The sequence below is a fragment of the Myodes glareolus genome, chromosome 3 (assembly GCF_982192425.1).
Source record: "Myodes glareolus chromosome 3, mMyoGla1.1, whole genome shotgun sequence".
Classification (NCBI taxonomy): domain Eukaryota; kingdom Metazoa; phylum Chordata; class Mammalia; order Rodentia; family Cricetidae; genus Myodes; species Myodes glareolus.
The window spans coordinates 71,586,136-71,612,460 of NC_142028.1; the positions used below are offsets into that span (position 1 = coordinate 71,586,136).

Sequence of the window (26,325 nt, forward strand, 5' to 3'; positions counted from 1 at the left end):
CGGAAACCTTCCCTTACTCATCTTCCAACCTTCTCTAAACAGCAGTCTCTTCCACTGTGTACCTCTCATCCTACCCTACTCTGGTGTCTGAGAACCAGCATTCTCCTCCACCCTTTCCAAAAACACCTGCGGGAACAGTACGGAGCCTAAGTGAAGGCAGGACGATTGTCACAACAAACCCAGTAGATACGTTAGTGTTCATTTTCAGCCACGTGGTTCTAAGCTAGATACACAAGAACCTCGTAGTCTATGTTTTAGCTCAGATGAACTCCAGACGGAAGATATTTTACCTGTCTGGTCAGCATGAAGCCAGAGGATGCATGGGTTAGGGAACCTGAGAGGGCCTCCCAGAGGACCACCGCCTTCTTCTGCATGTTGACGCTGAAGAAATTCACTGTGAGAGATGCCTGTTTCTTCAAATACTTGCAAGCTCCTAAGTTGTTGAAGAAAGGAGGTGGGGTGGGGAACCCATTAGGAAATATTCATTCTCAACTGGAATAAAGAGAAGGACTATCTCACAGGAAGGAGTCAGGTGTGGTGATAGATCCTGACTCCAAGCACTGGGACACTAATGCAAGCAGACATCCTAAGACACAAGGCCATCCTAAGTTTCATTCGTCAGCTTCACGCATAAATTCCCAAACCAAGAAATTCCAGCTCTATTCTAATCCTACAGCTATTCAGTAAGGCCCTAAACTCTGGGTGAGAAATAACACTGTTCTTTTAAAAACACATTCTAGAATTAGTTAAACGGGTTCAGAAATAACAGGTTTCCTCTACACAAACAGAAGGAGACTCACTTTCAAGTGAGCAGTAAAAGCTTGTTTGGGACACTCTGTACAAGCCAACATGTCTGGTCTCGCTGGAGTGCCTTTCCCACAGTGCCAAGGCATGCTGTACATCCAGCTCATCCACTTTCTTTTTAAATATGTCTAAAATTAATCAAGAATGCTCCTGGCTAATCCAGTACACTCTCCTGGAACAAAGACTACCGGAGACAGAGCCCACACGCTCATTCTTAAGCTGACGGCCATGTCTGTGTGCGTTCTGTTACATTACAGCACCAGGTAACTGAGCTCCCAAAGCCACACTCTCCACTCAGGTGACTGCAATTTATCAGCTGGAAAGTGATCTTTCCCTTCCTGACCCACTTCTGCTTCCTGAAACCCCAACAGCAGAGTGAGACCCCTTGTACTTCAATCCCCATGGCCACTCAGAGCATCTATGAGGAAAAACTTAACAGTACCTCACTTATTTACAGGAAGAATACAGACTCTACCCAAGAGAGATGATAAGAGGTCTCTATCTTCCCTATGGGAGACACTGGAGCTCTTGCTTGGAGCCTAGTGACCCTTCCTGAGGCACAGTTCTCAAACAGTACAAGGGAACACCGTAAGAAATAAGATCTGATTAGGGATGGAGAGGAAAGCAAAGACAAGTTCTTGTCCCAGTGTGCAGAACTGGGAATGGAAGGTTCACTTTAATGCCCTAGAGTTTAAATAAAATGGAAATATTGGAATGAAATAAAGTACTTGGAGTCAAACATGGTGACAGATGTCCGATTCCAAGTACTGTCATACAACTATAAGAAGTGCAGGAGTCGGGGCTGGAGAGATGGCTCAGAGGATTAAGAGCACTGACAGTTCTTCCAGAGGACCTGGGTTCAATTTCCAGCACCCACATGGCAGCTCACAAGAGGGGATATGATACTTCATACCAATGCACATAAAATAAAGTTAAATAAATTAAAAAAAAAAAAAGAAGTGCAGGAGTCAAGGCCACCCTTAGCTAAGTTAGTCAGGACTACATAATATCCCATCTCAACAACAGAAAGAGTGGCTACTTAGTACAAGCAGCATTTCCCTTAGAATATCATTCCTACCAGGATGAAAAGTCCCTCAATGAGGATAAAAACACTTAGAATAGAATGTGGCCCTCCAAGGACACCTCTGTATGAGAAAGGTCTTTTTCCTTTAATGTAAAATTTCATTGGAATAGGGAGCAATGAGGTGGGGGTATTCTTAAATGGCTCTTCAAAGGCAGAATAATGAAAAAATATCAGAAACACTGGTATTAAATCTTTTGAAGCTGGGCGGTGGTGACACATGCCTTTAATGCCAGCACTCGGGAGGCAGAGGCAAGCGGATCTCTGTGAGTTCGAGGCCAGCCTGGTGTACAAAGTGAGTTCCAGGACAGCCAAGGATACACAGATAATCCCTGTCTCGAAAAAAAAAAATTTTTTTGAATAGAATATTTTACGTTAGCATAACAAGGGATATGTGTAGCCACGACACAGTGAATCCTTAGATGGTCTCCTGTGCCAAACACAGGAACCGCTCCCAACACTGCAGAAAAATAGAGCAATATATGCAGTTCCAATTCCAAACAACTCTAAAAAAGTATGTGAGGGTTCATTCACCATCTCTCTTCTCTACAACCAAGTTTTCATGTGCGGGTGAGCCGACCTACAAGGCAGCTTATAAACTCCACCTCCACTGAGAAAGCTGCTGGGCACAACTCAGCATTGCACAATCAATTATGAAACTCAAGTCACAATGTAAACGAACTGCATGCCAGAAAAATTTATATGAAAACTGTTATACAAGCAAAGATCAAATAGAAAATGAAGCAAGATTACATAGGCCCTGGGGAAAAACAATATTGTACTATGCCTTTAAAATGTAACAACAAAGTAGGGTGCAACTGTTTATTGAGGGAGCTGGACTGTGACGGGGCCTAAGTTAGAACCTCCAAGCCCATTGACAGAACAACGAACCAATCTCCACCACCCTGGTCTCCCAGCTCTATAGGAATTCCAGGGAATGGAAGACCCAGGCTTTCTTACCTGGCCACCTTGCGTTTGTCATGTGGGTGTAGCTTGGCGGCCATCTCCGGGTCTACCTGGCTGAGCCGCTTATGGAGTTCACGGCTGTCCTCCTTCTCAAGCTCTACTTTCCGGTCAGCCGCTTTCCCGATGCCCATCTCCTGGCGCTAGTACATGAAAGTTTAGAATAAATCTATTCCAACTATTCAATAAACACTGAGACTATAAATGGGTCAGGCATCTTGCTAAGCCTTAGAAATAAAAAGCAGAGATGGATCTGAAGATCTTACCATCCAGCGAGGGACAGATCATAAACCAAAAATTCCAATATGCTGTGTAAGTGCTGTGAGGAATGGCGGCTCCCTCCCAGGGAAGCACTCTGAGGTCCTGCTTGACTATTTTACCTGAGCAACCATGTCTACTTTAACATATCCAGGAATGCAGTGCACCCTTCCCAAGGAAGACTGACCGGAACTGCCAGCACACAGCCATTTGCAAAGCCTTGCCCTACCCAGTGGAACCTCCATAAGAAAGGTCAGTGTTGGACATCTCTGACATACACACTGTGCTGGCAGCCAGGAAATGCTGAGTCAGACTGATGTAGTACTAACTTACACCGGGGTGCTAATTAATCCATGCAGAACCTTTTTCCCACACACAAGCACTACCCTCGGGCCAGCTTGGAGGACTGCACTCACGTACGGAGGTGGCATTTGTTCAGAATATTAAGTAGGAAAATTACAGCTGCTGACTCTAAGAAACAGGTAAGAGTCAGCCTTCCTCCCACTAAAATTATTTGGCACGAGAAAAATGGGAACCACTCCTTTAGTGAGTTACTCGTGAACTAGACTTACCTTGGTATTCACAAGAACTTTCCAGAGCAGAGACTCAATGTAATAATTGGTTCCTCCCACAACAATAGGAATTTTGTTTCGAGCAAAAATATCTTCAATGTAAACATTAAGAAAATTATTTAATATCAATAAGAGAATCCTGACTTACGTGGGAAGAAGAGGAGTAGCAAGAATTCACAAAGGCCAGCATGTGGATGCACACCTCAGGCCTCCACCCATGGATGGCTATGAGCACATGTACACACACATGCACATACTCACACTAACAAGCACACACACACACCACACACACATCAAAAACGGAAAACAAGAAAGGGAGGGAGAGAGAGGCAGGCAGAGGGGCTGGAGAGATGGCTCAGCAGTTAAGAGCACCGGCTCCTCTTCCAGAGGACTGGGTTTAATCCCATCACCCGTGTGTGGTTCCCAACCATCTGCAACTCCAGCCCCCGGGAAGCCAGCGTCTTCTTCTGACCTCCTCAGGCACCAGTCACACATGTGGTGCACAGACTTATGCAAGCAAAGCAGTCATACAACATGTAAAATGGTTAATAATTGAAAAACAAAACAAGAAATCACACTCTTCTGGAGAGCTGGGGTTAAAAGGAGGAAACAAAAAGAAGTGGCACTGTCTTCAGTGTTTCCTGAACTTTATGGAATAACTTTCAGCTAGACCCTCAGGGACTTGCATAAACCAGACGCAGCATCTGAGAATGCAGTTCTCAAGAGTGATTGCTTAGCAGAAGCCCTTGGTTTAATTCCCAGCACCACATAAACTGGACTTGGTAGCACACATCTGTAATCCTAGCACTCAGGAAGAGGTGGGAGGGTCAGAAGTTCAGGGTCAGCCTGGGCTATGAGTCCTTGTCTCAAAAAATAACAACAACCACAAAACCAAACAAACAAACAAAAAAGAGGAGGCTGGAGAGATAGCTCAGTGGCTCAGAGTGCTTGATGTTTCTAATACGCACATGGCAGCTCACAACCATCTGTAACTCCAGTTCTAAGAGATCCAATGCCCTCATCTGTCCTCCACTAGCACCAGGCATGCCCTTGGTGCACAAACACACATGAAGGCAAAGCATCTATACACAAAAAATAAAGTAAACCTTTTGTTAAAATTTAAAAACAGAAACAAGGAAAAAAAAAAACTTGAGAGGCTGAGGCAGAATTCCCTAAGGTCAAGGCCAGCCTGTGCTGCATAGTAAGGACAGGACCAGCCAGTGCTACATAGACCTTACCTCAAAAACAGACAGGGGCTAGCAAGATGGCTGAGCAGATAATGGTGCTTGCCACCAAGCCTGCTGATGGGCTAGCTTTGAGCTCCCCATCTTCCTGCACTGGACTCTTGAGTGCTGGGATTCTGGAGCTTGTTAAGAACTTTCAGTCTGACATTGTGATTTTATGCTCTTAGGCAAACTTCACAAATCTAACCTCGCGTTGGTCCGATGATGTCATCCTCTGCTGTTTCTGTCCTTGGAAAGCTTAAACACTCACTACGTCAGTTCTTTATGAACAATCCAGTTACCTTATAGTAAGACCTCATATTTGGTGATAGGTGTTAATCGTCAAAGGACTTTCATATATACTATGTCATCTGACAGAACAGCCCTGCAAAGTAGGTAGACCTGAAATTATTATCTGCAATTTTTTATTTTATGTGCATTGGTGTTTTACCTGTGTGTACATATGTGTGAGGGTGTATGATCCCCTAGAACTGAAGTTATAGACAGTTGTGAGATGCCAAGTAGGTGCTAGGAATTGAACCCAGGTCCTCTGGAAGAGCAGTCAGTTCTCTTAACGCTGAGCCATCTCTCTAGCCCCCTATTATCTGCATTTTAATCTGTCCATTTGAAAGGCAAAAACATTACCTCATTGTCTGGATTTGCATGCCTACAGCAAGGAGGGCAAACCTTTTCCATGTTTATCACCATATCTGTACTTGCTCCTATGAATTACAGACAAGGCCCTGGAAGTATTTCCATATTCGCAAGAGTCCCTCATGTATTAAGAACACTAGTTACTTGTTCTTATGTTATAAATATTTTCCTCCAAGTTTATGTGTTCTGTTTGTCCAAAGCTGGTTTCAAATTGCTATGTAGTCAGTGGCCTGACCTTCCATTCCTAGGTGCTGGGATTACAGGTGCACACCACCACACCAAGCATAGTTTTGCTTTTTAACTTTTATAATAACAGTGGCAAAACAGACATGTAGCCTATAATTTCCAACATTTATACTGTTTATAAAATTCTTCCATATTGACTGATGCTACAATTTATTCATTTTTTACTATTACAAAGAACTTCTATGCCAGGTAATGGAGGTCCACGCCCTTAATTTCAGCACTTGGGAGGCAGAGACAGGTGGATCTCTGTGAGTTTGAGGCCAGCCTGCTCTACAGAGTGAGTTCCAGGACAGCCAGGACTACACAGAGAAACTGTCTTGAAAGAAATAATCAACCCCCCCCAAATAACAAAATAAAAGCAAAAAAAAAAAAAAAACTTCTATGAGCAAAGCAAACTTTGCACATTCTTCTAAGAGTGAGAATTCAGGTGATTATTGCTACTAAGTGCAAAACTGAGATGCACATCTAAGAAAAATCTTCTGACCAAGAGTGTCCCTAGAGCATATGCCTAGGTGTTCTAGTTCACAAGTCTTCTTATTTTATGTTTTGAGACAAGCTTTCTAGCACAGATTTGCCTAGAACTCCCTATGCTGCCATGACTTTGAACTTCTGATCCTCTTGCTTTCCTCTGAGTCCAGCCTGGTCTACAGAGCGAGTTCCAGGGCAGCCTGGGCTATACAGAGAAACCCTGTCTGAAAAAAAAAAAAAAAAAAAAAAAAAACCCAAAAAAAAGAAGAAAAAAAATAAAAACAGAGGGAAAACCAAACCATACTTTAGAATCAAAAATCAAGTAACTACTTAATACATTGTATGGTCTATTTGTTCCAAGTTTTATAAATAAACATGTGTATATATATTTGACCCCAAAATTCATCTGAAATTTTTAATGTTTTATGAAATACAACATATGAAAAGACCTAATTTTACTTTCTTCCAAAACAACCATGCTAAGAATAATTATATTTCTATTCATTCTTTTCTTTCGAGACAAGGTTTTTCTATGTAGACCAGGCTGATGCCACTCAGAAAGATTCACCTGCCTCTGCTTCCCCTGGTGCTAACACCATTCATTCTTTACCATTCTGAAATGTGGAAGATAAATGCATACACTGAATTCAATCTACACTGTATCTCCTATTCTGTTATGGGTTTTGTTTCTTGTGTGTGTGTGTATGTGTGTGTGTGTGTGTGTGTGTGTGTGTGTGTGTGTGTGTGTGTCTACGTTTAGGTATGTCTTCTGTGTGGTGCGCTGTTGCGAATCAGTTTTCTCCTCTTCTACTCTGGGATCTGGTGACCCAACTTCGGTCATAAGATTTACGTGGCAAGTGCTTTTACCTGCTGCGTTCTCAGCGGCTCGTGTTACAAATTCACCCAGTATTTTATAATTGTTATTGCCAATGCACCCTCAACTTAATGGTTTAAGATCCCCTCCCCCCCATTATGGGGGACTGAATTTAGGACCTCATTCATTGATACTGGTCAAGCGCTCTGACAGCTGGCTACACCCCCCAGTGGTTACTATAACTTTTCAATGTTTGTTTTAATAGCTGGAAGTTCAAATAATAAAGATAATCTGAATTTTAAAATACAAAATAGGCCTCTTACATCACTCATTTTTGATTTTGTCTTTATGCTTTTGAGATGGTCTCTCCATGTATCCCAAGCTGGCACTGAATGCACAATCCTCCTGCCTCAGCTTCCCCTAGAGCTAAAATGATAGGTGTGAACCCCATCCCCAAGTTCCTTTTCTCAGTCTTATCCAGGACTGTCCTTCCCACTCAACAACCTTTCAAGTTCTCAGCGACTTCACTGCCATCACAGATCTAACTTCGTCTCTCCACTGAGAAGGCAGGAAACTGAGGCTCAGCGGTGCGAGCAAGTGCTTTACCCAGTAAAAACAACATGGCCAAAAGAGGTAAGTTTAGAGTTAGAACAGACTTTATATTTCTAATCCCTGTCATAAAATGTTTTTTCGTAAATATCCTTAGGAATCAGGTGTAGGCTGGTGAAATGGCCCACCAGCTAAAAGCACATGTCCAGCAAGCCTGATGCCTGAGTTCGGTCCCCGGGGACCACATAAAAAGCCAGATGTGGTGCACGCAACTATAATCCCAGCATGCACACTTCAAAATAGAAGACAGAAGCGGGAGAGTCACTTGGAAGCTCATCACAGGTCAGACAGCCTGGAGTACACAGGGTGGCAGACACAACAGAGACCTTGCCTCAACAAGATAAAGGAGAGACAGAACTCCTGGAGGTTGTACTCTGGCTGGCACACATAGACATGGCACACATATGCACACACATGCAATAGTAAATAAACTTTAAAAGAAAGGACCACGCAGACCTCTTGTGATAGTGCAAACTCTAACTTAGCAGATCTGGAGTGGAGCCTGAGTCAGCATTGCTCATGAGTCCCGAGGGAAGCTGCCTCTGAGAGTGGGTGCTCTCGTGTAGAAGGCACCACTAGAAGCCCACCCAACCTGGGCGCTCTAGCTCCTTAAGGATATCAGTGTAGTTGCTCTGTTCCTAAAGTCCACCACGGTGTAGCTGGTCACAAGGGGGTCCACAAAGCTGATCATATGGTGCTGGCACATCTTCTGCTCCTGGGCAGAGACCTTATTGGTGATGATGTCTAGCCCTTCGTAGACCTATGAGAAAGAAAGCGAATGTGAGAAAGTCATCGCCCTCCACAAAATACACACTTGATAAGTAGAAGTGACTGTCTATTTCTCCCTTCAGCTAAATCCTTGGCTGACCCCAAGCAACAGATCTAGCTTGTATCTGGGAACTGGGCCAGGGGTACAAAAGCTAAGTCATAGAAAGAATAAAACAGAGCGCTAGTTTGCTTGTCACACTGTAGTTGTTAGCCTGGCTTAAAGATTAAGGAGGTATGTAAATCCATGCCAGGAGAGGGAACTCCACTCCTGAGCATCTCAAATCGAACCGCTTCCTTATTTATTCTACTTATCACAGGTCTCCAGAAAAGGGAATGTTTTGCATTGTTCATAACTCTATTCCAAAAGGCTCAGTAGTTCTTGGATTTAAGGGGCTCTAAAAGGCTTTTAGGATTCATATAAGATAGGTTCCATCTTATGAAGAAGTGTCCAGTCTATGCAGACACATAAAACACACGCATTCTCCCCATGGCCTTGTGCTCAATGAGTGCTCAGGGCAGCACTCACATCGAAACATGACGGGCGGCAGCCCACGTGCAAGCTCTTCATCTTCATCTTCATCTGCCAGTTCAACTAAAAACTTCAAGTGTTCCTTGTCTGAACGCAAGGTCTCCGATGGAGACCAGATTTGAAAATACTAGTCTGAGAACAGGAATGTTTGGGCTGAAATGTTCTCTCTGTAATCACTGATCCTACAAGGAGCACTGAACCAACAAATAGCAAGCTCCACAGAGCCCACAGGATGCTAAGGGCGTTTTCTGTCTCACATTTCCCTTTACTTACAGAAGTGTCAAGCAGCTAGAGGACAGTGCTATGGTTACCAGGGAGCCCTGGCGCCCTGCTGCCTCAGATCAATCCCTGGCTCTGCCACTTACTAGTTTTTGTTCTTGGAGCACACAGGCACTAACTTCAACCTCAACCGCTCCTAAATGCAGTGGAGACAATAACACGAACTCTGGGGGCTGTGAGGCTAACATGTTTAACCCACATCGAATGCACTTTGTTTTCACCTGGTGCTCACTAAGCACTGTGAGGGATGACACACACTCACTCCATCTGTGTCGTCCGCTCACCGTTCACACTTCTCTATCGAACCCTCACATGGCTGACCTGCCTTGAGGAATATCTTCTAGGGCAGCTTCTCACCTTTCCTAACGCTGCACCCCTAATGTGGGGACCCAACCATAGAATTATGTGTGTTGCTACTTCATAGCTGTAACTTTGCTACTGTTAGGAACCATAATGTAAATATCTGATATGCAGATTGTCTTAGGTGGCCCCTGTGAAAGGGTTGTTTGATAACCTCAGGGGTCATGACCCACAGGTTGAGAACCGCTGTTCTAGAGGCCCTTAAGATGGCAAGTTTGAAAAAGTAAACACAGCCAGATGTGGTGGGGTACACCTTTATCCCAGCACTATGGAGGCAAAGGCAGGCAGATCTCAGAGTTCAAGGTCAGCCTAGTCTACAGGAAGAGTTCAAGGACAGCCAGTGCTATCTCGAAGAAACAAAAACAAACAAAAAAATCAGAAAAGCAAACTCCAGCCAAAGGAACCCCAATAGGCCTGTGGAACTAGAAACAGAACTGCCTACCATGCAGTTCAAAGTATTTACAAATGCCAGAAATATCAAGAAAAATGAACTCATAGTTTAACTTGTAGTCATAGAGTTAAAAACTATAATTAAAAATCCATAACTTATAAAAAAGTAATTTTTTACGGGGGGGGGGTTTCCCTGTGTAGCAGTCCTAGCTGTCCTGGAACGAGCCTGGAACTAGCCCCCCCCCCCAAATTGTCATCTTTAAGCGATTTGTTAATCCTTTGTCTACTACAGCATCAGATTAATCAGGACAGGACATAAAATATGATGAGCTGAATGAAGGTGGTGGCACTCACTTGTAATCCCAGCACTGGAGAGGCTGAGATACAAGAATTACAAGTTCAAAGCCAGTCTGTACTGCACCAAGAGCTCCTATCTCAAAGCAATAAAACTAGGGGCTGGGGAGATGGCTCAGTAGTTAAGAGTACTGACTGCTCTTCCAGAGGACCTGGGTTCAATTCCCAGCAACCACATGGCAGCTCACAATTGCCTGTAATTCTAGTTCCAGGAGACCCAACACTCGTGGCAAAACACCAATGTACATAAAGTATAAATAAACAAATTTTTTAAAAAAAGCAACAAAACTAAAGGACACCTGTCACTTCAAGTCTGAGTCACTAGGCTTCTTATGTGACAATCACAGAATACACGACTACAGACTAGGTCTGCTACAATGTCAAAATAACCACATTGCAGTGTTCTACACCTAGTTTCTGGAGGTTGACCTACACATCACTGTGTGACTCTATGCAACTAAAAATGCACACTGCAGGAATGAGGGAAGGGTAGACCGGCAACACCGGCCAAGCTGTCCAAACTAAAGCTAGGTGACAGGCATGGGAATTTAACCTACTACTTTTGGTCTCCATCTCTCTGTCTCTGTGTCTGCATCTCTCTGTATATTTCTGTCTCTGTCAAAGTCTCTCTTTCTGTGTGTCTGAATGTGTGTGTGTGTGTGTGTGTGTGTGTGTGTGTGTGTGTGTGTGCTTACATGTATACTAGGGAACAGTCTTATATTGGAGGGTAGAGGTAGGAGAACAGGACACTCAGTGAGTGGGTAAAGCCACTTGCCACCAAGCCTGATAACAGCCTGAATTTGATCCCCATCTTCCATCTCTGACCTTCACATGAAAGCCATGGCCTGTACACCAACCCCCACACTAAAAGAGCAAATCTGAAATAGAGCTGGAAGGCACAAAGTCCCGGGCTCAGTCACAGCCGTACACTGCAGTGTGCCGGAGAAACATATAGTGGCCCATGCTTGTTGTAATCTCCACACTCTGAAGGTGGAGGCAGGAGGGTCAGAAACTCAAGGCAGATCTCTGTGAGTTCGAGGTCAGCCTGGTCTACTAAGCGAGTTCCAGGACAGCCAAGGCTACACAGAGAAAACCTGTCTCGAAGAACAAAAACAACAACTAACTAAGTACATAAATAAATAAATAAATCTGAACAAAAACAACTAACTAACTAAATAAATAAATCTGAAACAAGATAGTTTCAGGCCAGTTTACACCTTATCTCATATTAGTTAAATCTCAGTCAAGGTTTCACTGAGCAGCTCTGGCTAGTCTGGATCTTGCTCTGTAGACCAGGCTGGCCTTAAACTCACAGATCACCTGCCTCTGCCCTCCATGTGCTGGTATTTCAGGTCTGTGCCATCATGCCCAGCTTATTTATTTGTTTGTTTGTTTGTTTAAAGCATCAGGCAAAGCTGGAAGTGTAACTTAGTGAAGGGCACTTGCCTAGCAAAGGAAAGACTTTCTAAATTAGAATCTTAGCACCACAAGAAACAATTAAAAATGAGGTTGGGCGGTGGTGGACACACCTTTAATCCCAACACTTAGGAAACAGAAGCAGGTAATCTCTCTGAGTTCGGTGCCAGCCTGATCTACAAATTGAGTTCCAGAACAGCCAGGGCTATTACACAGATAAACCCCATCTTGAAACACAACAATAACAACAACAACAACAACAAAATTACAAAAAGAGAAAGAGGGAAAGAAGAAAAAACAGTACAGAAAAGCAAATGCTAAGAAGGATGTAAAGAAACTGAAACTTTTGGGACACTTAGAAATTTAAACAGTATATACACCCCAGAACAGGGCGAAGCTCTCAGGCTCTGGGCTGACTCTGCAGTTCCTGGCTGACATCACTAACATTACCTTGGCCTCTAGGCTGACTTTACAGACCCTTCCCTACTGTATATCAGCTCCTGCTGGTTAGAAATAGTCGGCTCAGGGCCAGTTTCATCCAGTGTGGGCTAGAAGAGAGCAAAGGGAGTACCTCAGGGGTCTGCCTCTTGACCACATCATGGAATCTGTCATCTGGACAACAACCAATTTGACAACCAACTCAACCAGCAAAATAACAGCTGTACTACTGATGAACCCACCATTTAACCCTTCACCCACCATGCCTAGCCAGCTATCCACCTCCCTGTGGAGTCTCCTCCCACTTCTCAGCCACTCCCTCTGCAGAGCACCTGTCACTCTCAGACTCCGGACGTCATTCACTGGAGGTGACACAGAGGAGGCTGCCATCGATTTCTCCCTGAAGCTCTACCACACCTTCTCAGCAATAAGGAAGGCTGAGACCAATATGGCCTTTTTCTACTCAACACTGCCAGTCTCCGTACCCAGATTCCCCTTCAGACTGAAGACAGCATACAGAAGACCCTGGAAAGCATCCTCTCCTACTGCAAGGACTCTGCCTGTATCCACCAGGCCCCAAAGGCCTTCACATTCAAGGCATCGCTTAGCCTCTGGGCTCTGCCACAGTCCAGACCTGGCCACAAGGGACACTTCTGTGCCCTCATAGCCAGTACAGCAGCAGCCCCAAATTCCTAGGCAATGACAGTGATGGCAGCTAGGAGTTTGTCAGCACCGACCACAAAATCAGACAGCTGCAAGACAGCTTGTCTCTCAAACACCTGCCTTGTCCTTCTTGATGCCATCTGTCTGCCAAGTAGAAGAAAATATTGATAACAAAACATGGAGTATTTCCCCTTAAAAGCCTCCATGGAAAAATCTCTCATGATGAGTTGTAAGATATCTGAGGTCAGGCATGTAGTTCACAACTATAATCATGGCACTCAAGAAGTGGTTTAGGCCAGCCCTACAGAGCAAGATCCTGCCTCAAAACACAAAAATGAGCCAGGTGTGGTAACATGCGCCTTTAAATGTAGCCTGATCTATGCATGAGGTCCAGGTCAGCCAAGACTACATTATGAGACCCTGTCTCAAAAATTAAATAAGGAGGAAGAGGAGAAGGGAGGAAGAAATAACCACAAAAGGGTCCTATGGTTCTCTGACCTGACCCTGAAAGCCAGGAGAAGATGGCAGGAGCCCAGATAGCTGAGCTTTACGATCCCCATACAGAAGAAGTTGAACTGCCTTCAGGGACATGCAACAGGCTCTCAGCCCACTGCCTGCAAGGCCACCATGAAGCTGAGCGGCCCATGCTCTAGCCTACTTTCCTTGGCATCGCTGCATCAAAGTGACGAGCATGAAGGGCACATGTGACTCATGGAGAGATCAGAGTTCTCTGATTTATGACCTCATCCTGCACAGGCTGACAGACAACCTACAGGCAACCCCAGACCATGCCAGAGCCAACCAAGACAGCTGCAGGGGCAGCTGTGGCCTTCAGCATTCTGTGACCTGCCAATGGTTTATCTCTGAGGCCTAACAGTTCTTCCCCTCCCTGCTCTGGGGGACTAGCAACACAAATTTTCTGCGTTCGTGGGGCCTGAGATGTACAGGAGCAGGGGAGTGGAGGTAAGGGCGAGCCCTACTGCCCGAGCCTCAGGTTTTCAGTTCAGCTCGGCTGTCTCTCTAGACTCACCCCAGGTACCTCCTGCCTCAAATACCCTCTGTCCTCCACTGAAGGGCTCCTTCAGCTCTCAATAAAGAGTCTGAACAAAGTGTCTGCTCCCATGAGTCCTTCTCTCTGGCCCTGTTATACTTGCTAAACCACGTTTTTGGTAGCTTTGTAGTTTTACTCTACAAGTAAAACCTGATGGACCGATATAGACTATGAGAAAACAAACGTGGTAGAGTCAGGGGCTGAAGAGATCGCCCTGCAGTTAAGGGCACTTGTTGCTCTTGGAAACGATCTGGCTCCAATTCTCAAGAGCCACAGAGCAGCTCATAACTGTTACTGTGGTTACAGATCCAGGGGATCCAATGCCTTCTTCTGACTTCCTCTGGCACTAGACACACTCATGGTACACATACACACACGCAGACAGACAGACACATTAAAAAAATCTTTAAAATCATTTTTAAGTGGGGGCAGTGGTGATGCACGCCCTTAACCCCAGCACTCAGGAGGCAGAGGCAGGCAGAGCTCTGTGAGTTTGAGGCCAGCCTGATCTACAAAAGTGAGTTCCAGGACAGGCTCCAAAGCTACAAAGAAACCCTGTCTCCAAAAAACAAAAACAAAAACAAAAACAAAAAAACTTTTTTAATGGGTAGAGCTAGAATAATAATGTGGAAGTTCCTCAAAAAATAAAATAGAACTATTACATGGCACAGCAAATTTCCTTTGAGTTTATATCCAAAATAATGAAAGCAGGGTATTGAACACATATTTATGTAACCATGTTCATAACAGCACATTATTCTCCAAAGCCAAAGCCAAAAAGTAGAAGCGACACCAAATACCCACGAACAGGTGAATGGAAACACATAATGGAGTATATTATACACCCTAAGATAGGATATTATACAGCCTTGAAAAGAAAGAAGAAACTATGATTTGTGTTAAAACAAAGACAAGCCTCGAAGACAAATGACTGTGAGTGAAATACACCAGCCCGAAAGGGCACAAGCTTCTGAGGCCCATGAACATGACTCTACTCACACAGGAACTGCAGCAGACAGAAAGCAAACTTGTGTTTAACTGAGGGATGACTTAGCAGGGAAAGGCACTTGCCACCAAACCTGCCATTGAGTTTGACCCCCAGAACCCACCGCTAAACCGTGCCAGTTGTCCTCCGGCCTCCATATGCACGCCACGGCATGTGCACATGTATCCATGGAAAATGCAGGCTAAATACACAGAGCTATGTATATTTATTCTGAATTTATTACTTTTAATTTTTATTGTTGGAGACAGGATCTCATGCAGCGCAGGTTAAACTCAAATTCACCTTGTAGCTGAGGCTAACCTTGAACTTCAAATCCTCCTGCCTCTACCTCCCAAGTGCTAGGTTTATATGTGTGTGTCTCACGCCATTTCAGAAAAGAAAAGCACTGACGACAGCTGTGAGGCACGGTGTGAAAGCAGAGAATATCAGAGCCACTCAGAGAGCTGATAATATCTCATTTTTTTCCCTTTGACAATTTGTTGAGCTTTACGGATACAAGTAATATGTTGTTTTGGGTTTTTTTTTTCCCTTTTCTTTCTTTCTTTCTTTTTTTTTTTTTTTTTTTTTTTTTTGGTTTTTTGAACAGAGTTTCTCTGTGTAACAATTCTGGCTGTCCTGGAACTCACTTCATGGACCAGGCTGGCCTCAAACTCACAGAGATCCACCTGCCTCTGCCTCTGCCTCTGCCTCTCGAGTGCTGGGATTAAAGGTATGCACCATTACCACCTAGTTTATTTTTTGTCTGTTAAAATCAGCTTGCAAAGCTAAGCAAAAACAGCGGGTTGGATGATCAGCTTGGTGGTTAAGAGCACATGATGTTCTTTTTTTTCTTCTTCTTTACTTAATTTTATGTATGAGTACTCCACATGTACACCTGCTTGTCAGAAGAGGGCATCAGATCCCGTTGTAGATGGTCATGAGCCACCACGTAGGTGCTGGGAATTGAACTCAGGACCTCTGAAGAGCAGCCAGTGGTCTTAACAGTTGAGCCATCTCTCCAGTCCCAAGCACATGATGTTCTTGCAAAAGTCCTGAGTTCAAATCCTAGCACTCACTCAGGTGGCTCACAACTGCCTGTAATTCCAGAACCGGGGGAATCTGACACCCTCTCCTGGCCTCTGTGGGCACTGCATCCATGTTATACGCAGACAGGCCTGCAGGCAAAACAGGCATTCCTGTAAAAATAAATAAACAGTAAAATCACAAGAATAAGCACCTACCCATTTGCATTAAAGATAATATTCAGGTACACCTAAAGGGAGCTGAAGGCATACATAGCTCAATGGGGAGCAAGCACTTGTCTAGCACAACCTAGGTTCAATCCTTGGTACCGCAGAGAGAGAAAAATAGAAAGAAAAATAAAATAATAACAAAACCTAGGTAAAATCATTTGTAAAGTGTTATTTTAGGGCCCGGATTTAAGTGACACCCGTATCTCAAATGCCACAGTCATGCTTAGAATTTTATCATTTATTTATTTTTCATGTTTAGCACACTCTCTTACCAGGTCGCAGTAGACGTGCAGCTGAATGCTTTGCATGCACCCTCATATACAGTTCCCATTGGCTTCAGTGTGCTTCTCAGAACAGTTAGTCTGGAAGCTGAAAGAGCTAAAAAGAAATCTTTCAAAGACAACAAGTCACTCGGCTCCATTCCCCTGCTCCCAAGGGAACTTGTGACAGGATCACACAGAAGTGGCTGAGGGAGATGGGCTGGCAGAATGGTGGCCCAGCACAAATGAGGTCATGAGTTACTCCCAGCAGTACATAACTGAGAGTGATGGAACATGCCAGTTATGATAGTATAGTGTGGGTTTCTCTGTGATGTCTACAATGTTCTCAGAATTTAGAGTTTAAGGAAGAGAGACGGTTCAGCAGGTAAGGGTGCTTGTTGCCTGATGACCTGAGTTCAGTCACTAGGACCCACGTGGAGGAAGGAGAGAACTGGCTCCTGTGGGTTGTCCCGTCACCTACATACTTTGTGGTACACACAAACATGCATGGGTGTACGCTAAATAAAGGTTTAAAAATGTTTTTAAAACAATTTAAAATCAGAGGTTTAAGTCAGTCAATTATCTAACCTGACTTGTCCCAGCATACATTTACTAAGAGCCCATTACCCCTCGGGTATTCTGTCAGATGCTAGGCCTGCAAACAAGGTTACGAGTTTCTGCTGGGCATGGTGGAACCTGCTGTGATCTCAACTACATTTGGGAGGCTGAGGCAGGATGACTACATGTCCACGATCAACCTTGACAACTTAAAGACTCCACATCAAAATAAAACTGGGAAGGAAAGAAGGAAGGAAGGAAAGAAGGAAGGAAGGAAGGAAAAGAAAAGCAAAATTGAGAGAATGTAGTTAGTGGTCCAATGCTCGCCCAAAATGCCTAATGCTCCCTTAGAAAAAAAAAAAAAAAGATCCTGTTCTCATTGAGGCCAAATTAGTGATGCTTTGCAAGATACAAAAACCTGTAACAACAGAGCAAGCAATATAAGCATTGATAAAAGCTGGTTAAAATAGTGCACACCTACAATCCTAGTACTTAGGAAATAGAGGTAGAGGGATCTTGAGTTGGAAGCCAGCCTAGGCACACACTAAAATTAGCTTAATTTAAAAAAAAAAAATCTTGGGAGGCTAAGACATGAGGACTGCTATGAGCTCAAGACTAGCCTGGACTACACAGGGAAGTCTAGGGCAACCTGGGCTAAAGAGTAAGGTGTTTCAAAAATAAATAAAATGTTTAGGGCTAGAGAGATGACTCCACAGCTAGCGCACTTGCTCTATAACCATGAGGATCCTGCTCTAACGAGGGCAACAACAGGATCCCTGCAGCTCACTAGTTTCCAGCCTAGCCAAGAAAGAAAGGACCGGGTTCAGGGAGAGACTCAGACGAGAAAGGAAAAGGCAGAGAGTGATGGAGAAGAACTGTGCCTACGACTAGCCACGACGTGAATATCACAGGCACCTGCCCGAGGTATGCGTGTACGTAAGCATACACACATAATTGACAGGTTTTACAGTTCCTGAGATATTAAAGTTTGTGCAATGTAGTAGTCCCTAAATACCACTAATGTTCAAAACCACTGAACATTAAGCCAGGCAGTACTGTCGCACCTTTTTAATCCCAGCATGCAGGAGGCAGCGGCAAGTGGACTCTGTGAGTTCAAGGCCAGCCTGGTCTGTAGAGCCAGTTCAAGGACAGCCAGGGCAATACAGAGAAACCCTGTTAAGGAAACTAAACAAAACAACAAAATCAAACATTTAACACTGAACTGAACTTTATAGGGGAATACATTTCTGTCTTCCCTGTTTGATGCTTTATTTCCAGAGCGAAATTTTTCCAGGAAAAATTAGGCCAGAAAGCTTAAGAAAATTGACCTCTCTAAATCAACAGAGCTGGAGTGCCCAAAGATGCTAACAAGGGTGGGGATACTACAACAGAAGTGAAGGAAGCCAGATTAACTAGGAAATAGTAACTGCCAACTGGAAGCCATTCTGTCCACCAGGGGACACTTGGTGGTCGCCTGCAAACACAGCGGCTGTCAAAACTGTAGGAGAAAGAGCGCTACTACTTACTGCCTGTGGACCAGTTATACTGAAAAGATAAATAAATCATGATAAACAGAAGAGTCCTTTGACCCCTTCATCAAGCATTATCTGCCCCAATGTCAACAGGCCCTGAAAGGGAGATCCTGTCCAGTAAATCCCCGAGAATCTCTTCCCAGATCATGAGGGATCCATTTAAAGCTCGAATCCCCTAAGGCTGCCATCCTGCAGGGTGCACCCATGACTGTGGTACCAACAATGCCCTGGCCCTAGGCAGACTGGAGTTCCGACTGAGCTGGCTGGCTTAGGACACCACAGTATAGCATCTACAGTAAGAGGAGAGGCTTCTCCCTAAGTTGGCTCTTTACTTCCAAGTCATTGGCCTGTTATGACTTCATTTCCCTCCCTCCCCACATTAGATCCTGCGGTCCTCCAATCACATTCTTTCCTACCTAGAAAACCACCATCTCGGTTTACAGACCAATACAAGCACCACCACCCTTCTTTCTCACTGGCTCCACCTTCAAGTGCTCTGTGAATGTCACTGAAGTCACAAGGAACCTGCCTGCCAAATGCAACACTGCTCACTCAACTTCCAAAACAAGTTCTGGAAAAGCAGCAATACACTACTGCTGAACGCTCCAATTCAGAAGCTGTGCTCCTCTGGGCTCCCACAGCACCGCTCTCTCCAGGTTTTCTTCTCCCCTCACTAGCCCTTCCTCAGTCTCCTTTACTGACCAGTGATCAACAATGCCTACCACGGGCACACTATCGACAAGCGCAGTCTTCATGGCATGTGCCAGCCTACCCACAAACTCTCTGGATACCATGGCTTCTACAACTGTTTTTGTGCTGACAATTCCCAAGCCTGTCCACGGAAGCGGACATTTCCATCTCAGTGAAAGTTGCCTGCAGTGCTCAACAGCATAGGACTCTGAATGCCTGACAAGGCTCGGGCTTCACCACTCACTAGACGAGCCCCGTTACTTAACCATTGTGCCCCAGACTCTCCACTTACAAAGTAGGGTAACCTTAACCCTAACCTCTAAGAGTTCCTGTCGCAATGAAATGATTCACATAACAAAAGCACTCGGAGTACAGCCTTCCTTAGAGGCAGTTGTCCTCCATCACCATCCTCGCCCCCAAACAGGTACCTGAAATCTGATGTACCGCAAAATGAGCTGCTTATCTCCTCGTGTTTGAGTAAACCACCTAGGTAATAAATCAAAAACCTTAAAGGGTTCCTGGTACCTCTATTTCTCCTCACATTCCCTATCTACCTCAACTTTTGCCCATACCAGTTTTTAAATTATTTGTTTGTTTGTTTGTTATTTTTCGAGGCATGGTTTCTCTGTGTAACAGTCCTAGCTGTTCTGTAACTCAGTTTGCAGACCAGGCTAGCCTTGAACTCATAGAGATTTGCCTGCCTCTGCCTGCTGGGATAAAAGGTGTGTGCCACCACCGCCCAGCTACTTATTTATTTTTTGAGACAGGGTCTCACTGTGTAGTCCTGGCTGTCCTGGACAATTCTATGCAGACCAAGCTGGCCTCAAACTTACAGAGATTCATGTGCCTCTGCCTTCTAAGTGCGGGGATTAAAGTCATGCACTGCCATACCCAACTCATGATAATTTTAAAAATGACCTCAACAGGACAGTGAGACGGCTTGGTGAGAAGAGATGTTTGCCACCAAGCCTGACAACTTGTCTTTGAATCCTGGAACCAACAAGATAAAAAGAGAAAAAAGACTTCTAGCCAGGCGTCCTCTGACCTCCACATGCACACCATGGCACAAGAATACCCACACACTCATACATATATATAAACACACAAAAATTAAATGCAATAAAAATCTGAACACTTACCACCATCGTTATTTCCTACTGTCATTACAAACTGATCTACATGATTGTGCTAGATTATTCTATTAGCTGCCTCGCTGATTATGATCTTCAAAGTATAACCTCTCCAACAGAGGTCAACATCACATTTTTCTAAAAAGAGAATCAGATTCCATCCAGCCCCAAACTCCTTCAAACCATGTTGCTGTGAGAGCTGAGCTATCCTCAGGGCCTCCCCACCTCCCCTCTTTGCTCCCACAGAACCCTCATCTCCCACCATCACAGAACTTACTATATACGACTTCAGAAGTTTCATCTCCCTGCTTCCATCTTTCTGTGCAGAAGTCACAATACATCCTGGAGCCCCAGGTTACAACACTGTTTTTGCAGCCATGTTGCTGTAATTCCTGATCTACACAAATCAGCTTGTGCGTTGGCCAGCTCACTCTCTCCCCGGGAGCCCCGTGTTTCTCATACCTAACCACTTCAACAGTCCAAATTTCAGGGGATGGGCTGGGGTGGGGGTGGGGGTTGAACATAGGCAGATGAAAGGAAGAAAAATTCTTTTCAAGAATACTGGCACTAGAAAAATGTGTTTGTTTTATAAGCTAGGGTCCCACTATACAGTCGTTACTGACCTGGTACTCTCTCCGTGGGTCAGGCCATCATCCTCCAGCTGGTGGCTATCCTCTTGTATGGAAGTCACCAATACTGAGATTACAGGGTGGCAGGTCCACCTAAAAACTGGTTTTCCTTTTATCAAATTCAACTAAGCAGATGCTCGACAGCGAAAGGGCTGATCTCACCCCGCTAACGTCACTTTCTTCAAAGGTTAGCTTTTTAAATTTACAACTTCTCTCTCTCTCTTTTAATAATTTACCTTATTTTATGTGCATTGGTATGAAGGTGTCAGATTCTCCAGAACTGGAGTCAGACAGCTGTGAGCCACCACGTGGGTGCTGGGAATTGAACACAGATCCTCTGGAAGAGCAGACAGTGATCTTAACTGCTGAGTCATCTCTCCAGTCCCAAATTTGCAGCTTCTCTTGGTTACAAAGAATGAGTGTGCTACAGAATCATGGCAAGTGGGTCTTTTAGCTTTATTTAGCAAAATTCAGCTGATGGGCTTGCTCAGTCGTTAAGAGCAAGCACTGCTCTAGCAGAGGATCCAAATTCATTTCCCAGCATCTATAATAAACAGCCCACAACTACCTGTAACTCCAGTTCCACAGGATCCAACACTCTCTTCTGGCCTTCACGGGCATCTGCACTCAGATGCCAGTACATACATTCATGCATACACAAGTACATATAATTAAAAATAAATCTTTTTTTTAAATGCAGCTGCAGTTATGCTAAACGGTTCATATGCAGACAGAGATGCTCAGGCCAGGTCTGGTGACCTACTTCTGACGTTGTAGTCAGTGATTTCTGAGCAACTAAACTATCTGGAAGTGTGTGTCTGAGTTAGAGAAGGCAGCTGTGTATACCGTATAAAGGAGCAGGCTGTTAGCTTTAAATTCAGGCAGCTTACCCATCTGGAGCCTTCAACTGGAAGGTTAAGCATCTAATTTTTATTCTGCCTTAAGTTTCCTCATCGGTAAAGTGAAGCTAATGAACACATCTACATTCTTCACTGAGTAGTCTGATAATTAGCTAATATATGTAGTGTTTAGAACAGTGCCAGCAGACGGTAAGTACTACATTAACTGCATGGCATTATATTTAATATATTTAATTACTGGTGATTAAACATGATTTTCCTTGGCTCTTGGAGGTGAGCCCCCTGGCAAGTATTTGAAAGAAAAGAACCACAATTTACTGGAGCTAAAAGGGTAACTGGCCTAAAAGTGTTGGGAGGCAGGACAAGTGCAGAGGGTGGTTTCTCTCCCACCGTGTGGTCCTTGGGTTGGGCAGCAACTCTATGGCCCAGGAATGAGGCTATTCCAAACAGACCCCAGTGTCCTTCTTTTGGCTATCAGACTATTCAAATACTGATCCCCAAGGAACTGGAATTTCCCCAGGAATCCCGTGCTGGGAGAAGGAAAAGGCTGAACACTAGTATCACCAGATGAGGAACTTGGCTGAACCCTAGTACCAAAGATGAGAAACAGTATTCCGAGGAAGACATTTCAGAGTTCCACAGAGTTCCAACACTGTGTCAGGCCGCCTGCAGGCGAGGCTGGAGCCGAGACTAGAATACAGGTGCGGATGGGGGGGGGGGGAGGTCACTGGATCCTATTCTTTATCTGTTCCTCTTCCCATTGTGGTCACATTGCATAAATCCGCTTGCCCTGCTGTTCACTATGCTTGTCTGTTTAACTGGTCTATTAAAGATGAGTGTCAGGCACCAGGCAGTGGTGGCAGACACTCTAATCTCAGTACTAGGGAAGCAGAGGCAGAAGGATCTCTGTTGAGTTTGAGGTCAGCCTGGTCTACATTGAGTGTTCCAGGCTTCACAGTAAGACTATCTCAAAAAACAAAGACAGGAGGCTAAACCCAAGTATTAGGGCCCTAACAGCTCCAATAACAAAAGGGGCTTTAAACACTAAGATAATGTATGACCTAACAAACATACAAATGAAAATCATTATAAAGAAGTGAACACAGCGACTGAGAACAGAAAATTCAAAAGGAGAAAAACACAAATGCCCAGGGGCTGGAGAGATGGCTCAGAGGTAAAGAGCACTGGCTGCTCTGCCAGAGGTCCTGAGTTCAATTCCCAGCAACCACATGGTGGCTCACAACCATCTGTAATAAGATCTAGTGTCCTGTTCTGTACTGTAGGATACATGCAGGAATAACCCTGTATAAATAATAAATAAAAAATCTTTAAAAAAAACCACACACACAAATGGCCAATCCATATACCCTTGAAAAGGCAACTGCTGCCACTAGAAAAAGGAGGAGGACGAGGGAGAAGGCAGGCAGGCTACTTGTTTACCAGACTGACAAGAACAAAGGATAGATAATATAATACAGGATTATCAGAGGGCAGTGGCAAGGAGACACAAAGCATAGATACAAACTTTCTTGAAAGAAATATAATGTGATACATGCAGATCAACAACAAAAGACAAAAAAAAAATTGAAAAATAAGCAGCCAGAAGCTGCCGACAAAGGTCCATGCTAAGTACAGCACTAGCAGACTGATACAGGAAGATACCTACAACTCTGGGACCAGTATGGGCTACACAGTTAGTTAAACATAGCCTAAACTACATACAGAGACCCTGGCTCAAATTAAAAACAAACAAACTAGGAAGAAAAATAAATAATAAGTAAACAAGCAAACAAGCGAGGGGCTACAGCCCCATGGCACAGCACTTGCCTGGCATAGATGAGATCATAAGTCTCCCCTGTATTGGGCAGGAAAAGTTAGCAACTTTTTCAGAGTTTGGGGCGGGGCTGGTGTTTGTAGTTAAGTGCTAGACTGCTAACCTAGCATAGGTTCCATCCCTAACCCTGGGGAAAAGGTCAACAAAACCATCGGAAATCATTAGGGAACTATACATGAAAACTGAAGTTAGATACCACTTTCGGAAGCACTAGAATGGCTTCTTTAGAAATTTATTTATCATGCATACAGTGTATACAAGTCAGAAGAGGGCGCCCGATCTCATTACAGATGGTTGTGAGCAACCATGTGGTTGGTTGCTGGGAACTGAACTCAGGACCTCTGGAAAAACAGTCAATGCCCTTAACCACTGAGCCATCTCTCCAGCCCCCTAGAATTTTTTATTAAAGTAACTTTAAATTTATTTAGGGGCCCATACCATGATGCCTGTGTGGAGGCCAAAAAAAACTTTCCTGCCGGACAGTGGTGGCGCACGCCTTTAATCCCAGCACTAGGGAGGCAGAGGCAGGAGGATCTCTGTGAGCTCATGGCCAGCTTGGTCTACAAGTGCTAGTTCCAAGGCAGGCTCCAAAGCTACAGAGAAACCCTGTCTCGAAAAAACAAAACAAAACAAAACAAAAACAAACAACAACAAAAAAAAACAACTTTTCTAAGTCAGTGTTCTCCTTCCACCAAGGCTGGGCAGAGGGCTTGGCAGGTAAAACTATTTGCCCCACAAGCCTGACAGTTCTTCAGGCGCTTTGATCTGCTCAGAGCCCACATGAAAAGCTGGATGCCTGCAGTGCACTGTGTCCCAGCACTCCTGCTGTGGGAGGAAAAGTGGAGACAGGCCAAGCTCACAGTCCAGGGAGGCCAGCCTTCTTGGCAGACCAAGCAAAGTCTCTTGTGAAGGGAAGTAAAGGATGAGAAATGAGTCTGACTTCACAGGACTGCCATGGCACATGTATGACCCATCACCACACACACAAATACCGTAACTATAGACTGCAGCATCCATCAATTACAAATGTCCACCACAACTAAATCGGGATGGGGAGTGGGGACTAAATGTGGCGATGTACGCTGGTAATAGCAGTATTTGGGAAGCTGAAGCAGGAGGATAACAGTTCAAGACCAGCATATGCACTTGCACGCATGTTTGCACACTTGGGCTCTCTCTCACACACGCACTCAAGTGAAAGCAAAAGGAGCTTACTATTAAATTCTGTGACTAAAATAAAACTACACAGTATTGTAGTTGGTAACTTTAGTTCCCACAGAAATAATTGCTAAGACTACTTTTCACATTATAAATTTCATTAAAAAGTAAATATATTACAGGTATTATATATTTTCCTTTCGAAAACAAGATCTCATATAGCCCAGGCTGGCCTCAGACTCACTCAGTAGTCAAGGCTGACCTGGCACTCCTGATTCTTGTCTCCACCTCTAGAGTGGTGGGGCTACAGGCATGTGCCACCATGCCTGGTTTACTGTGGTCCTGGGGAAGGAACCCAGAGTTCCGTGCTCATGCTAGGCCAGTGTTCTGCCTGCTAACTGCTACATCCTTAGCCAAAATGTTCTTTGGGAATTTTTGCTTGTTTGATTTTTTAAAAAATATTGTTTACGGTTGGTTTGGTTTCTTTTTAAATTTTTTTTATTAGTAGGTGAGTGTGTGATGTGCGTGTGTAAGTGTGGGCACATGTGTGGAGGTCAGGGGGTAATACAGGGAGTGTCTGTCTGGCTTCATCCGGCTTGTCCTCTCACCTGACACCGTCATGATACACTGAGACTAGGAGCGTGTCTGGAGCCTGGTCCTTGACCTACAGGTGTGGATTTTACCCACTAATGTTGCCTTTCCAGTTCAGGATCCAGTATAGGACTCCGTATTGCATCTAACTGTGTGTCCTCGGTCTCCTCAAGTCAGGACAGCTTTCAGTTTTGTCTTCATGTCCTTGGTTCGTCAGGTCTTTCCTTGACCGTTCCTCAATTTGAGTTTTGGTTTCTCAGAATTAGACGGCTGATACTTTCCTCACTGCGTTGTATCAGGAATAATCAACACGAGTGGAGGGAACTTCAATCATTTAATTAAAATTGTATTTGTCTTGCTATTTCTCTTTCCAGGCTACTCTGCCTTCTCATTTCAGTTATATCACAGCGTCTGGCCAAGTTCCTTAAAAATGAGTTGCCAAAACCATCCAATGCTGAATGGAAGAGGAATTACAACTTTACATCCCAGCAGGACAGATGATGGCAGCAGGCCAGTATGCTTGTAGAAAGACAGCAAAATTGGGACAGTGATACTGGGAATGGTGACACGTGCACCCTGGAGGCTGAAGCAGGAGTACTATGAATTTGAGGGTATCCTGGGTGAAGGGGTGAGACTGTCTTAAAAAACAAAACTGCAGGTTAAGGGTGGCTAGCACAGAGCCTGGAGGATCTGAGTTCAAGTCCCAGACCCTGCATGGTGGAAGGAGAGAACCAACTCCCACAAGTTGTCCTCAGACCCACCCATGTCCCACCCCCATATGTGCACTGGGGCATATTCGTAAGCACACACACATGAAATAAATACAAATTAAAATTCTAGAAAGAGCTGGGCAGTGGTAGTATACACCTTTAATCAACGCACTTGGGAGGCAGAGGCAGGAGGAT

General features: G+C 44.4%; 1 protein-coding gene across 4 annotated transcripts in view; it reads right to left on the minus strand.

The window, feature by feature from the left end:
* The window catches only part of Trit1 (tRNA isopentenyltransferase 1), a 44,072-nt gene that overhangs the window by 7,953 nt on the left and 9,794 nt on the right, over positions 1–26,325 (minus strand). For 3 of the 4 annotated variants that reach the window (XM_087904645.1, XM_087904646.1, XM_087904648.1), the window contains 4 exons: positions 8,310–8,452; positions 3,679–3,775; positions 2,846–2,991; positions 291–433 (listed from right to left, as the gene is read on the minus strand). In XM_087904645.1, coding sequence (XP_087760771.1) covers positions 291–433; positions 2,846–2,991; positions 3,679–3,775; positions 8,310–8,452 — 529 coding nt within the window. Of the gene's footprint in view, positions 1–290; positions 434–2,845; positions 2,992–3,678; positions 3,776–8,309; positions 8,453–16,450; positions 16,657–26,325 lie in introns of those variants that run through there. The other variant, XM_087904647.1, reaches the window with a different exon arrangement.